This window comes from Acanthochromis polyacanthus, chromosome 19, assembly GCF_021347895.1.
Source record: "Acanthochromis polyacanthus isolate Apoly-LR-REF ecotype Palm Island chromosome 19, KAUST_Apoly_ChrSc, whole genome shotgun sequence".
Lineage (NCBI taxonomy): Eukaryota > Metazoa > Chordata > Actinopteri > Pomacentridae > Acanthochromis > Acanthochromis polyacanthus.
Window position 1 is genome coordinate 4788215 of NC_067131.1, and position 15623 is coordinate 4803837.

Genomic DNA, 15623 nt, shown 5'->3' on the forward strand with positions numbered 1-15623 from the left:
TTTGTTTTACAAGCCTTATCGCTGCTATTATCATCATTAGTTTTGCAAGTGACACGCTGAGAGCTGATAAGAGCCCAACGGACGAGGTAAAGACAGCTGGAGGAGAGGAGTGGAGTTATACGGAGATGTGTGGAAAAATATGCAGCTGAAGGAAAGAGACAAAGAAAGGCGCTCGGTGAAAGGGACAGATTTGTGCTTTAAGAGACGCAGCGGTGGCAACAAAAACATACAGAAACTGCAGTATGTTGCAAGTACTTTGTTCATATTTGTGCTTGGCTGTAGCCCAGATCTATATGCACACACACACACACACACACACACACACACACAAACACACTCAAACACACACCTACTGTAGGCGCAAACAGAATAAGAAACATACTGTTACCAGCGGAGATGGAGTAGGATACAGTGTTCCCATTTTCAGCAAGGCAAACTGAGGGATTTAGTGTGTGCACTATATAAAGGCTTTCACAGAGACGCAGTGAGAAAGGGGCTCTCAGAAACACACAGATTGTTGTAGTGTACACCAAATAAAGTAACGCGTGTCACACATGACAGAATGCATCATTCGCTCGCTCTACATTTGATTTGGGATACGTGAGAGCGGCTAATAACAGCCCGAGAGCTCAAAGTAGGCCAAAGTTCAAACCGTTTGAAACCAGAGATTCGTGTCTCTGCGTTTTTCCTCTCCAGAGTTTCCTGCACAGAGCTGCTGCGTCAGGTGTTATTGCTTCCACAGTAGTAAACAAATGGATGTTTCTGAGCAGTTTGCCTTTTTTCTTTCCATCTCGAAGCGCCACACACGTGTAGGCTGACCGTTAACTTTTTTTGTGTGTACGCCGACGTCTGTGTTTGTGCAACGCCGCAAGGTCACGTTTAGAACGGGAGGAAATGGGATTGAGTGGCTTCACCGTGACCTATTTGCACCTATTAATAATTCCCTGACAGTAATTAGCCTGGAAAGAGGGCGAGCGGAGACGTAGCGTGGAATGTGATCCCTTTGCCTTTGACTGCTTGTGACCCCGGGGTGCTGACACCTTCCTCCCCACGTTTCCACCGCTATTTCCTCTATGATCAGACTGCGTGCGCCACATCAACAGCTTGGCCCCGGGCCCTCGCTCCATTACTTAACCACTAATTGCTCGGGGCCACCCTTGGGAGTTGAGAGCGTTGACCCCCACGGCTGCTGTCATGGTGTGAATTTTAACGAGGGTTCTCCTCAGGAGCTGAAATCTGCCCTCTTTAGCCGAGCATGAAGGCATCTTCTGGTGCAGGAGTGTCAAACATGCGGCCCGTGGGCCAAAACCGGCCCTCCAGAGGGTTAAATCCCTCTGGAGGGATTTAAGAGTATACTAAAGAGTATACTAATAATACTTCTCTCTGTTTTTTATCTGATCCAGATGACTCAGGTCATTTTTTTTTGAAGTTGTGGTTATTTATAGGTTATGTTGTTATGATTTTACTGGTCCGGTCTGTTTGAGATCAAATTGGGCTGAATGTGGAACCTGAACTAAAATGAGTTCGACACTCCTGTTCCAGTGCACAGGGTTTCCTTTCCTACCTGCTGCGTCTGTGGAGAAAAGTTGTTGTTGTTCGGAAACTTTGAATCGTGGTTATCTTGGCTCGGTTGTGTTAAAAGTGAATTCTGCTTCTTTTTTTTCTATGTTGGACATGAAAGTCTGTGTGGCCTTAATAGGTATCTTGTGGACTTGGCTGCTTTCCTCGAAGTCGATGATTCAGTTAATTGGTCAAAGAACCCTGAATGAAAATGCACTTGCTCGGCCAACGTCTCGGCTTCAATTTTTCCAAATTGGATGGCAACTTTGACATTTAAATGGACTGAGAGTTGAAAGAAATTGTGCAGAAGGAGCTAATGTCATAAAGCCGCAGGCCTTTTTACTGGTTCTTTTACTGAACTAAAACAATTAGCAAATAAAGTTCAGTTTAGTTTCTGCATAGCTCCGTTTTTAGACTTGTTAGGAAGGAGCTGGGCTTATTTGGCCACTTTGTATTGATGAAGTGAGAGAGTGTAATCGTGGACCAAACAGGGCTACAGCAGCTCCCGACATCTGTGGAGGAAGACAGGTGGAAAGTCAAGTTTTATTAGCTCTTTTTCATCCAAGCAGGGTTTTACTGAGAACGCTGTTTTCTCTGGAATGATCGCAAACATCACATTGGTGTCTTACGGATGGGTGGCAAAAATGAGAAAGAACAAATGTTCATGTGAAAACTTTACACGGTTATATGGCTGCATATTTGGCCGTGTCAGGATTTAAAATACTCTGGATTTATAAAAACTGACCTGAATGACATAAGACATCCATGTTGGATATTTCAGACAAATATCTCAATTAGAATAGTTGAGAGTTGATCAAAAAGTCCCAAGAACAATCAGAAGCCAAACCTGACGTACATTTGTCCTCCGCCCTCTTCCAAGTAGTCTTCCTGTGCAGCTGTACTCTGCTCCCAGTGCTCCTGCAACACATGTAATTCTCGCAAAATGGATCAAAACAGCAACTTGAATTTCATCTTGGGGATGACGAATAAGTCACAGGGAGGCAAATCTAGCAAGTAGGGCAATTTATTAATTTACAATGAGATCGGTATGTCGACAGATGATCAGAACGTTCCAAGACTGCACCCATAAAAGTCTCAATCTGTACCTGATGTAAATGTAGCCACTCTTACTGGCAAAGTACTTTCTTTTTGCAGCAATACACTGCTCCCAGTGCTCTTGCGACATTTTGAATTCTCCTAGACTGTGTCAAAACGGCAATTTGATTTTCATTTTGTGGAAGAAGAAGTCACAAGGAGGCAAATCTAACAAGTAGAGCAATTCATTCAGTTCACTTGCAATTAGATTGATTTGCTCGGGGATGATCAAGAAGTTCCAAGATGGAACCAAAGAAAATCAAAAACCGTGTAAATTTAGCCACCCTTCCTGGCAAAGTCATCTCTTAGTGCAGCAATACACTGCTCCCAGTGCTCCTGCAGCACATGGAGCTCTACTAAACTGTGTCAAAACGGCAACTTGAATTTCATTTTGGGGAAGAAGAAGTCACAGGGATCCAAATCTAGGAAATAAGGCAAATCAGCAGTGGTGATTATGTTGTTGTGGTCGGAAAAACAGCTAAATAACTTTGCTAGGAAGCCAATACATTCAGTTTTGTCACATTTTCAGGGCATTCAGACTTGTTCGGATATAATAATAGAACTCTGTGTTAACTGTGCAGCCTTGGAAGAGGAATTCATGACGAACAGCAAAGCAACAAGCACATTCCCGGTGTGATGCACGTTGTCTGCTTTTAGAGACTCTTCCGTGGTGAAACTTGATGTTTCTTTTCTCAGTGGGCGTCACCTCTTGTCACCCGTACTCAGTTTCCACATGTTTGCTCCAGTTTGAGCCCCATGGAGAGATTTCGAATGCACACCTGCCAGTATTTACAGAAAACATGTGTAATCCATGTGCTGATACGTGGTGTCCTCTAGTTTCATGACGGTTAGTATTCACACATGTTGGCAAGAAACTTTTTGATCACGCCTTGTATCCAGAAGTGGGAAACTGGCAATTACAGCACTATGCTAAGACATATACGTGGCGGCACTGACATGTGAAAGCTGCCGACTTCATCCACGCTCTGATCTCTCACTGCAGCTCACAAACTATCAAAGTCTCTGCGCTCACTCCAACTTAACGTCCTGACAGCTGACGAGCCGGCTCAGGATCTCCAAGGAGAAACGTTCCTAAATATTGTTTCAGCTCACTGTCTCTTTAATAATGCTTTCCACTGATTCCTCTCTGTCAAAAACACAGCCCAAACATCCTTGAACTGAGCTCCCCGCTCCATCATCACCCACCTTTATGTTCTGCTCTCTGTTTGAAGAGCAGTGGGACATTGATCTATTTGGCCTGAAACACGGGAAAAAGAGAGTAGGTCATGTTTAATTAATTCCGAGCTTCTCCAGGCGTCAACATGCATTCACTAGTTATTCTTTTGATGCATTTTAAAGCATGCAATTAAAGGTGAACCCTTTTTGAGGGGAAAATGCCAGCTTTTTTGCAGGTCCAATTAAAATTTTGAGGTGCATGAGGCTGATGCGTGTGAGTTGGGGTCTGCGTGGGTGAGCGTGTGCGCACTACAAAGGTGGAGAAAAAAAATTAGAGAACTTAAATGTTAGAAACTTTTTTTTTCCCCCACAGATAATGTCATCATATCAATATTTAATTAGAACCTCCTGATTTCATGTCTGCACCGTGATTTCAGGAATGTGTTGTTCCAATTTCTCAGATACCATCTTGTCCATTACAAGATTAGAAACGTTGTAGATTATTTGCAGCAAAGTCAAGCTTTCTGCCGTACATTCGATAATTGAAACTGATAGCGTCAAATCCCAATTAGGTACACTGGTGTGAAGTGTATATGTCCATGGTGCTGTTGTAGATGTTTAACTATTCGTACTTTTATGAACTCTGCGTTTTCACTCTACTCTGCATATCAGTTCAAGAAAGCTGTTTCGACATGCTGACTATATCTTCCAACAACTTTCTGACAGAAAGTCCTGCACCTCTATGGAAACAGCACAGCCATGACTAGATGGAGAAAGAAACGAAAAGAATCTTTTGTGCCACATGACGCAGCTAAAATGCCATAACTAAAGAAAAAACTAAATAGAAACGGGGATTTTTATCCACAAATTGGAAATATCAGTGTGCGCCAATGACGTCGGACCATCGGTCAAATCCGATTTGTGTACCAAAAGTCCGGTAAAACTTACTACATTACCGGTCTCATGTCCGGTGTAATTTTTTTCCTGTAACCCCGAAGTTCCACATAATGCGATCGTGCCGCGCCGCGCAACGGAACGAAGCGCCGCTGTCTTGCTCCGAAAGTCAAAGCACACTGCAAGCGCAGCGCAGCGGCGCGCCGTCCGGATGGGGAGGGCTGCTCCTCAGAGAGGCTCTCGTGTGAACAGCGATATCACGCGATAAAAACGCATGATATGAACAGAAAATAAATAAACCACACCTCATTTCGCTTCTACAAGGTCGCTCTGCTTGACCCAGCCACATTGCTCTGTGATTTATAGTACTTCTAGCATGGTTGAGTTCATGATTTATGTTTTGATCTCAAATGAGTGCTTTTCTTTATCCAATAGTTAATTTTGTATGGTTTATTCTATATAAAAATGGTAATTTCTCTTCGCCCATGGCGTCGTGTTGGGACATAATTAATAAAGTAGTAAATTTGTATAACAATTATTAAAATTAAATTATACATCAACTTTTGTTACATTTGTGCATAAAATATTCGGTCCAGTAAAAACTGTTTCGGTCCAGTAAAAAAGTACTGTTTACTGGTCCACGGTCCAGTAATAAATTGTGCCCATTCGCGCAGACTGAAATATGTAACACAAAGTGCGCATAAGTGGGACCAATACTGAAAAATTTGTCTTAAATCCATAAAACCATGACAAAGTCAGCCTTTTTTCACTCAACTCTGCGCATCATAAAGATGTTTCGTCATGGTGAATGTATCGTCCAGCAACTTTCTAAAAACTTATGGACATAAATTCCTGCACCTCTGTGGAAACAGCACAGCCATGGCCAGACGGAGAAAGACATCAAAAATACCTTTAGTGCAGCGTGACGCAGCTAAAATTGAAAAACCAGAACCCAAAGTACTAAAAAGTGTCTTCAATACTTAAAAAAATGGTCTTACATCTTTACAATTTCGACAAACTTTCACAAAGCAGTTCAGTCGAAAGGACATTTAATGCAAAAACTGGTGCAAGCATCTCAGTTTGGTTCAATATTTAAAAGTATAATCTTATATCTTTATAATCACAACATTAGCCATGGTTGGTTGGTGTCATTTTTGAGCGGATTTGCAGACAAAAAAAAATATATATATATATATATATATCATCACAACAAAGTCAGTGTTTTTCCACATAACTTTACACATCATAAAGACGTTTCACCATGCTGAATGTATCCTCCAACAACTTACTGCTCTGTATATTTTTTTAGATTCATGTTGCATTGATTTTATTGCTGAAGAACATATTATATTGCTCTTAATCTGTAATTTGCTTCCATACATGTCTCCTGTCTACTCTAAACACAGCCTGGCGTTCAACTGAAAAATCACAGTTTTGACTCCTGTTTGAATTACGGTTGAGCCAAACCGCGGAAAAAATGCAGTTTTTTAAGCAAATTGGGGTTTTTTTTTGACACAAGACATGTAGAATGAGATTATTTTTATTAATTGCAGCAATTCTAGGGTTTAAGTTAGTTGGTTTGACTGTGATTTGTGGTGTCATTTTGTTGATTTTTGCTGCAGATAACGCACCTTTTGGGTTCAGAGGGTTAAAATATGCAGCTTCTGTCTGGTCCTTTTTTTTTTTTTGAAGCTTCAAAGCTCCCATTGAAGTCGCTCATTTTTGGGTAAAATGACAATCATTTGGAGGCTGCAGAGAGCACAGATGGACGGTGGAGAAGCGGAGTGTACTGTCACAGAGCTTTGACATGTTTGAATGGCCGCAGTGACCGCAGCTGTGGTTCTCTGCCAGCGAGGAACATGAAGACATTTCAGAGCCATCTTTCATGCACAAAGCGGATTAGTGTTTGTTACTCAAACAGTGGATGTTGGGGTGTCTGGGTGGCCAAGTGGTTTAAGGCCCATGCTGGGATGTCCTTTGACTGGATTCAGACAAGGGCCTTTGTTGCACGTCATCTTTCCCTGTCGTGCATTTCCTTTCTGAGCTTGCTCTTTTCTCAATAGGCAAAAATGAAAATCACTCCTTGTTTCTACCTGCTGATCCAATCCCAGCATGTATGCACGCAACGTTTCAGTTCTGTTGATACACACGGGCCATAAATGGTTTCATAATAAAGCCACGACTCGTGTACAGTCAGAGGCCTTCATCTGTGTCGTCATAGAAAAAAAAAAAAAGTGCCTATAACTCTGTAAATTCATGCTCAAGAACAGCTGAATCTGAGCTAAATCTGTCTTTCGTCATGCCCGGCCTCTTCCTGTTATTCGTCCTCCAGCTCTGATAAAGTGGGTTTATTTTTTTTGTCTTCATTCCAACACTGGCCTAAATCAAATCTTTGTTTTCACCTTTCATCAGCTTTACCTCCATGCCCCTCTCCAGAATGTGCTGTATATGTTATCCCAAACTCACTTCATCTTATTTTTCTTTCTTTCTTTCTCACGTTCCCGGCTTATCTCCTCCCTTTCACACTGTCTTTCCTCGGCTCAAACATGCTATGTACTCTTCGCCCGGCCCTCAGACCTCTTGACAAACTGTATTTTCGTGCCCTGACCTTGGATATAGGGGATATTAACATGAACACAGCTTCCTGGGTTGGAGCGAGGGCGAGAACATGCAAGGACACAGCGGCCGAGATGAAAGAGAGGCACTGTATAGCTTGTGGGCAGATACGTTTTCTTACAAAGATTTATCAGATGGCTGTTGTGGGGATTTTTTTTTCTAGAAATACCTTGAAGCAGACTTATGTTTGACACCTTCTTTGTCATGAGAGAAATAAACAGCCCCAAACGGGCAAAGTCGCCAAAGGTGGTGGGAAATGGAAATTGTAGTTGTATTTACGTTTTCTCCAGGAGGTGTTCTCCTGACAGGAATGATCCAGAACCTTAAAACTCTGTGTAACTTGTCATTTGAATCGCCAAAGTACGGGGCTTAGAGGACACGGTACCACTGTGAGTTTTAACAATGTGGTCGTTTGTGGCGGCCACAGCTAAAGCCATAAAAGTGGGACAACTGCTGCCCTTTGCTCGACCTATTTTTATGCACATTTTGAAGGCTTGCATTAGAAAAACGTAATGGAAACAACAAAATCCAAAACAAAAACATTTATTGTACATAACTGAAGTTCTGATGCATGGAACTGATTAGTTTTTCCCTGCTGATACGTATCCAATCGCAGCACACACAAAAGAATAATAGCAATTATTCTGTCATGAGTTTGTTTGTTTCTTCTTTTTTTCAAGGTCTTTTTAAGGGTTATCAGTCAGATGGCACTTCGCCGCCAAGTGTTTTGACTTCCAACGTAGTTAACGGAAGAATTCCTTGTTTAACGTTTTGCTTTTTTTTTTTTTTTTAATTGCTGTCATTTTGAAGCTTCGCGTCCAGCGTCTGGCCCTCGCAGTTTTGGTCTTCTGAAACGAAAACAAGCAAAGAGTGAGTTTGACTTAGTAACATTTGCTTTAAACGGGACCATAATTTACTAAATGAAGCATCACGCTGCAGTCAAAACATCTCACAACTAGCAGATGAGACCATAAACTCAGTAGGAAAATGTTTACTGAAGTTACAACAGTCATGTCATTTTCTCATAGATTTCTGTACAATTAGACTTCTTTTTGGAACCAGAGGAGTCGCCTCCTGCTGGTTGTTGGAAAAAATTTTTGGTGTTAGCCACTTTAAAACCCCTGAGGCTGTGTCCATCTTTTATATACGGTCTGCGTTAGTGACATACATCCACCGATTAACCACAATATTAAAACCACTGACAGGTGAAGTTGATGACATTCCAGTGTAATGTTCTGCTCAGAAACCTTGGTTGCTTTGATACGTAGCACCTAACAAAACATTATTGTAGACGAGGCACTTCCCTAGTAGGAAAAAGCTGCACAAGAAATGCTCAGGAAATGCTCGAGGAACACAACCAAGAGCTCCAGGCATTGGCCAGGCCTCAAAATTCCCAAGATTCCAATCTAATCAGGATGCATCAGAACAAACTCACTCCATAGAAGCACCCAAAGGGATCCTCGGTCGACATCCTGGTACCAGAAACTACAGGAAACCCCTAGAAGTCCCATGTCTATGAGCTGTTTTGGTAGTACAAGAAGGACCTGCACAGTACCACTCAGGTGGTTTTAATGTGGAAAATCGCTGTGAAGGTGTGTATGAGCTGCTAATGACTCAACCGGTGTCGAAGTAACACAAACAAAGAGTGCTGTCTGCTGGAAATCGATACTTGCTGGACTTGCTTCCATTTTCCGGGCTGAATACAAAACGGACGGCGTGTGTGATCCGGCTAAACGGTGAACATTGTAAAGCTTCGGTTCACAACCACTCTGAACTTGTGGAAAAGGGTAAAAAGAAATTCCATAAATAAATCTCACATCAACATTCGGAGGATTCTCTGGGCTTTGATGTGCTCCAGACGGTGGTGCAAAAACAGTGGTTGATTGTTGCAGAGTTCATCCGGAATAAAATCACCCGCCCAGAAGCCTGAAGCCGAGAGGTTCAATCCACAAATGCGTCCGGGAGAGGTTACATTTCCTCGCGGCCTGGCTATTTGTAGATAATACAAGGGAAGAAATGAACTGTCATAAACAGTGTTTTCCTCGCTCAAATGATTTTTCAAGCTGAGGTGGGAAATTTGTCCTGTTGTTAACTGGTACTTGGATTCAGTTTCATTTGAGCAAACAATAGCCCCCCTTTTTCCCGTCCGCCCGTCGTCGTCCAACCAGCGCGATAAACAACTAATTGTTTGTACCACAAACATAAAGTGAAGCGAGTGCCACTTGTGGCAACAGTTGATGTGATAAAGAGCTGGGCTTTGATACGGCACACTCCATTAACGGTAGGCCTCCGGGGTTTAAGCTGTCCGGCTTCACTGACATCATCGGTCGTGGTCGGGTCAGAGTGGAAAATAACTCGGGTTGGTCATGTCAGCAGGCTGCGTTTTTGTGCATACTTGATGGTTCGGTTCTTGTTGAAGGTTCCTTTCAATAGAATCATAATAAATGGGAGTCCTTTTAAAGCTCCTTCTGGTGGATGTTTACTTAATTCTTCAGATGCTAATTAGCCTGTATTGTGGCCACAACCTTCAGTAATTACATGTCTAATGCAGCTCTTTATCTCATGAATGGAAATCGGTTAACAAAGATTTGAAAGCGGCCACCCTCCTCTGCATCCTGCATATCAAGACCGCAATTCTTCCCTTAATTTCTGCAATGAGCTATCAATAAATAATGTTTGCCACCCGGTGAAGGCTGCAGTTTATTCACAAGTTCAGACGTTAAAGACTCGTTCATAAATTGAAAGCTCGAATGCGAGTAAAAATTAACGAAATTCAAAATGATATTTATGTGAAGTAAAATTGTTTGATTAACCCTTTGAGCCCCAAGCTTTCTCCTGTCATTTTTTAACTCACTGAAGGTTATTTTTTTGACTGCAATTGAAAATCCTGCACATCTATGGAAAAAGGACAAACGTGGCTTGAAGTAGAGAACTAAAAAATATCAATAATCAGTGCCACAGATGTTACAAATCCTGGAAAATAAACATTTTGGCTCTTGATACTACAGATATTTTTTCTTCTGCCATTGTTAAAACCTCTATAAGGTAGGCGTTTTTCACACTATTCTGTGAATCAGAAAGATGTCTCACCGTGCTGAGTGCATCTTTCAACTATTTGCTGACAACCTGCTCCTCTGTAGACTATTTTTAAGCCATGCTGCATTTATTATATTGTCAAGTATGTTTTATTTTTATCCTTTCGGTGTCTCTAATTTATTTCTATCTGCTTTGTGTAAACTGAATTTTTGCCATGTGACTGTTGGTCACAGTTGAACCTGGTGCAAACCGATGTTTTTTTGGAATGTGGAATAGACGAATTTTGATGAAATCTCATGATTTTACACTTCAGCTGGGTTAATTTTTATGGATGGAACCACACGTCGTACATGATTAGTTCGAGGACGTGCGTTAAGCTGAAAATCTGATGATTTTTTTGTATTTGTTTTTTCTTACTGATAATTGGTTTAACTTTGATTTTTTTTTTAAAAAGATATTGTACCTATCCTACCAGCACATTATAGGGTTCATAGGTTTATTTAATGTCAGTATTCTTTAAATCATCACATGTAGAAAGGCACAAAGTAAAAAAATAACATCTGGTTCTACAGTTTCTCTTAGACGAGAAGGATAACTTAGGATTGCTTTGTCTGATCTTCACTTTAGAACCTGGAGGTTCTTTATTTCTGTGAATCAGCAAATCAAATAATCAAGTCCATTGCTGCAGCACTGAACTCCAGATCTGAAATAATAATCTCACATGTGCCTAACAATCCTCCGTAATCTGCTTTCTTGACTTAGTTGCTGTGTTACTGTTATTACAAGGTCCAAAGTTTCAGTCAGTCAGCACAAAATAGCTTAATAGGTGATGATAAGCTCATTTTCCTGCAGAGAATGGTTGTTTTGGAGCTGGCGTACAGTATAATCTCTCTATTAGCAGTGAAAGCAGTAATAATATCAGTCTCGTCTGAGGGCATTCTCATGCCCGGTATCCCACTGTTCCAGATTAGGAAGGCATTGAACCAGGGATTAGCGGGAGAAAGAATAAAGCCTTCCTTGGACAACAGACGAGGGAGGTATGGGGTTAGTGGATCAGGACCCTTTGAGTAGTTACACATTCAGCAGCTCATCCTTAAACTTCTTAAGCCCGTTCAAGAGGTGACATTCCCCGAGCAGGTTTCCAGGAAGTAGTCAGTTGTAGCGGCTGAAGGTGAGATCATTTCTGTTCTGTTTCATACGACCAGGGTCATGGACTGTTAGACGGATCGGGTGATTTAGCGGAGCTGACAGCGTAACACAGTGAAGACACAACATGTGGTGAACCTCTTTTACTACCAGGGCAGCATATCTTTGGTGAAACAGCTTAAGGAACATGTATTTAAGACAAACTTGTTGATTTCTTTAGAGTTCTGGCAGAAAACCCGATACTTTCTCTGGGTTGCCTAAAGCTTGAGTTGGAACTCAACAAATATGAACGACTAACATGAAGTTTTCGTGTCTTTTTACTTTAAATGTGTTTTTTCCTTCAGTTTTCTTGTTGGTTTGTTTGTAGAGAACCTATAATCTGACTGTATCCTTGGTTTTCTTCCAGACTGGATCCCACTCCGCCCTCAGTATCCTTGAGAACCGACCTCCACCTCCAGCCCTGGCCCCGGTTCAGCCGATTTTCACCTCTTTGGAGCCTCCAACGACCTCCATATCTTGCAGCTTCACACTGAACCTCCAACACTAGCAACCTCAGGAGGGGTCACTCCTTTGGGAGACGCCCGTCGCCCCCCTCCCAGGACCCCAGGGACGGGACCCTGTCATGTTTAACTGACTGACGCCTCCCGACTGGCGAATGACAAGCGTGCATCCGAGGGTGGGGCTTGCCTCAGTCTCTCATGATTGGCTGCTGGATGGAATTAAGGTGAATGGAACACATGCCCAAGGAGCAGGACTCTAACCCATCAGAGGGAGAAGAGAAACAGTGAGTTGGACTTTTATTGATGTCTTTTGAATGTTGTCTGTCTGTTGTTATAGATTAGCATTGCAGTGCTTCTACGGCGCCTTGTTCAAAACTTTATCTCAGTTTGTACGTGAGGTGATTGGAAGTAGTTCATGATCCTTGGATGTTGGCATTGGGCGCTGTGGGTTGCAGGGTGGAGTGGAGCCCGATTGGATTGATATGTTTCTAGTTTGTAGTCCAGGTCAATACCTTGGCGCCTTTGTTGGGTTCATCAAACTGTTCGTGAGCAGTTCATGCTGTGTAGCAGGGAGTCTGTTTGACATGAGGGGTTGTGCTTTATCTACAGTAAGTGTTTACAGTTTATATAGGCAGTATTTGTCCAAGCAACATCCACAAGAAATCCAGGATCCAAGGAAAGTAGTTCATGATCCTTTGTAGTTGTGTTTTCATAATGTGTTTATTCTCACTTCAGAAAAATTTAAAGGAAATGGAAAAATTCCCCAATTGTGCTAAAATGCTTTGAGGTTCTTGAGTTGGTTTTTGGCATTTTCGAGTTCATTTGCTTCATGGGAGAGGGAAACGGTTTCTAAAAATTGTTTTTTTAACATACACATTAGTGCTTAGCCATTTGTGCTTCTTTTGTGGTCTTGTCCCATGCCAGCTGCATGCCAGCTGTTTAGTCATGACTTCCTTTCTGTTGTCCATCCAGATGTAAACTTTCCCCTGAAACGAAGCTGGCTCGGTTCTGTCCCTGGGTCCTATATGAAGGAGGTTCTCTGAGGACATCCAAAAGTGTGTTCCAGTCTGTTCTTTATCGTCAAAAAATCTCTCTCATGCTGCTGTTTGTTTTTTCATCTCTGGAACATGTTTTCCAGACAAGCTAAACAACATAGCGTTCTCTTTTGTCCACCCCTGCTACTCCACTCTCCCTCTTCCTCTTGTCTGAATTGTTTTTGAAGAACGTATAGCTTATAGCTACTCCTGACCCCGGCGTTCTTGCTCTTACTCTGGTTCTTGAGAAGCAGAGCGACTCCGGCTGGCCCAAACACAAACAAACACGGCACTGTTTAAGCCGCTTCTCATTAATGAAAACATAATATTAGTGGAATGGAGCCTTTCTCAGAGGACTACAGAAAGGAGGCCCTCTCTGTGGAGTGAGGCCTAAAGGAAAAGGCTGCTGAGAAGTTCCTAATTTACAAACGACTATGATCATCTGGGGGAGGGAATTATTTGCTTTGAATTAAACAGTTCATTGATTAAGTTGATTTATCTGGAAAAAGAAAAGTTGTCTCTCAGAGGGATTTCACAAGGCTGTTTGATGGTGTAATTATAAGTTTTGGTGTGTGGCTTCAGAAAGCAGGAAGATCATGAAAGTTTGATCAGATCCAGTTTCAGAGTCAAACAGTTTTATAGGCACTGACTAGGGATGCAATTTATGGAGTAATTCATTAATCGATAGTTGTTTCATCTTATCGATCGATGATCCATTAATTGATAAGCCGCAATTTTTCTGAGAAGCTGAATAGGTTCCTTTCTACAAAAATGCTGTCTTTCTTATGAAAGAGAAAATCCAAATCATATTCCATAATAAAAGATTTATTCTTAACAGCAGGGAAAAAAAAACATTCACTAATGGAACAGTCCGTTGTGAGGGCCACATTCGTGGTTGCAAGTTGTGTTTTTAACTCTGCCTTCTTCCTCGCGTAGCTTGCTTCCATGCGGGTGGTTATTCTTGTGCTCGAGGGAATATCGTATCCTGGCTCGATGTACTTTATTACCTCTCTAAACCTCTGTCCTTCAACGACATTTATTGGCAACACGTCTATCGTAACCGTGTCACATATCCGCTGGGTAATGCCCTCTGCCTTCGTGGAGTCGCATACTCTTCGTCCCAGCGCTGCGGTGATTGTAGGCTGAGAGCTACTCCCTCCTTGCAGCACAGCTGAATGTGACGTATTGAGGTGATAATTTAGTGAAGTTGTGGAGGAGTTGTACTATAAAATACTTCCACAGATTGTTAATTTGGCATCTTTGTCTTCATTAACCAACTTAAAGTGGTTCCATACCGACCTCCGTCTTGTCCTCTTCATCCTGCCAGCTTACCGCTTCTCGTTTGTCTTGTTGTTGTTGTTGTCAGAGGCCAGCTTCTCTTGTGTTCCCACATGTTTGTCAAGGACGTCTGGCGTGCTGGCTGGCGGGGAATTACGAGTGCAAAATGCAATTAATTGCAATTATCATATTTTAATCGAGTAATTTCTTATCGACAATTAATCGATAATCGATTAATTGTTTGCATCCCTAGCACTGACATAACGTCCGATTAACCCTTTACACTTCAGTGCGTCGTAGGTGTACCGCCGGCGGTACACCTGCTAATTTGCATAGGAATTTCAAGAATGTCCGACGGCTGCAAACACGATTATACAAACACTACACGCCGATGGAAAGCTTAGATTCTCATGAATCCGCCAGTATAAACCACTTTCAGATGCGATTACCACAGCGGGTGAGAAAAACACATTTGTCCGACAAAAACGAATATTCATCCATCCGTTCTCTACACACGGCTTCAACGCACACAGCGCGACTCACATTTCCGGGTTCATTATTACACACAGAAAAAAAGATTCCACAAAAAACGGCCATAATCCAACCTTTGACATCCAGACGACACAAGCCAGTAAACTATTTTGTCCAAAACATGTCCTGAAGTCGGTATAAAATCCCCGAATCGGTCGTTTTCAAGGAAATGCACCTCGCGATGTGCGTCCAATATTCCTTGTATTTTTCGTCATTTTTTTAATTTAAAAATAGAATATTAGCGATTTTTTTGTACTGAAAACGGCTGGAATTGACTGAAGCTTAAAGGGTTAATCCACTGCTGGCCAAATTATCTTCTCTTTTTTGGTCGCTCAACAGAAATCACAAGGATATATAAGCGCTTATATGCAGTTTAAGAAGTTTGTTTATGTGACCTTGAATGGCTGGTTGCTGAAGTTTGCTTTTTTAATTGTTGAGCTTGAAGCTGTTTAACATGATAATGTCAGAAGTGTCCTTGTCTGGCTCAGAACACTCACCTAGTTTTAATATCACACTGTGTCCATCCAGACTTTAGTTTCTTACTTTTGGCTGCAGGTTCTGGGTCAGTCTGACATTGTTCAACACCTACATGTTTCCAGAACTCTTAAAAGTAGGTTTCATCTCCAAAGTCTTGAAGAGTGTGCAAAGAGGTTCAACTAAATCCACAGATGAACCTAAATAAGACATACTTTTACTACTAAAAACACAGAAATACAAGTTTTTTATTTACCTATTTCTTTAAAATGCATTTTTATAC

At 41.8% G+C, this 15623-nt stretch overlaps 1 protein-coding gene across 2 annotated transcripts in view; it reads left to right on the plus strand.

Moving 5' to 3' along the window:
- LOC110968146 (thyroid hormone receptor alpha-B) overlaps positions 1 to 15623 on the plus strand; it is a 233498-nt gene that overhangs the window by 153488 nt on the left and 64387 nt on the right. For both annotated transcript variants that reach the window (XM_051939776.1, XM_051939777.1), the window contains one exon: positions 11930 to 12307. In XM_051939776.1, the coding sequence (XP_051795736.1) occupies positions 12252 to 12307 (56 nt within the window). In that variant the 5' untranslated portion in view covers positions 11930 to 12251. The remainder of the gene's footprint in view (positions 1 to 11929; positions 12308 to 15623) is intronic.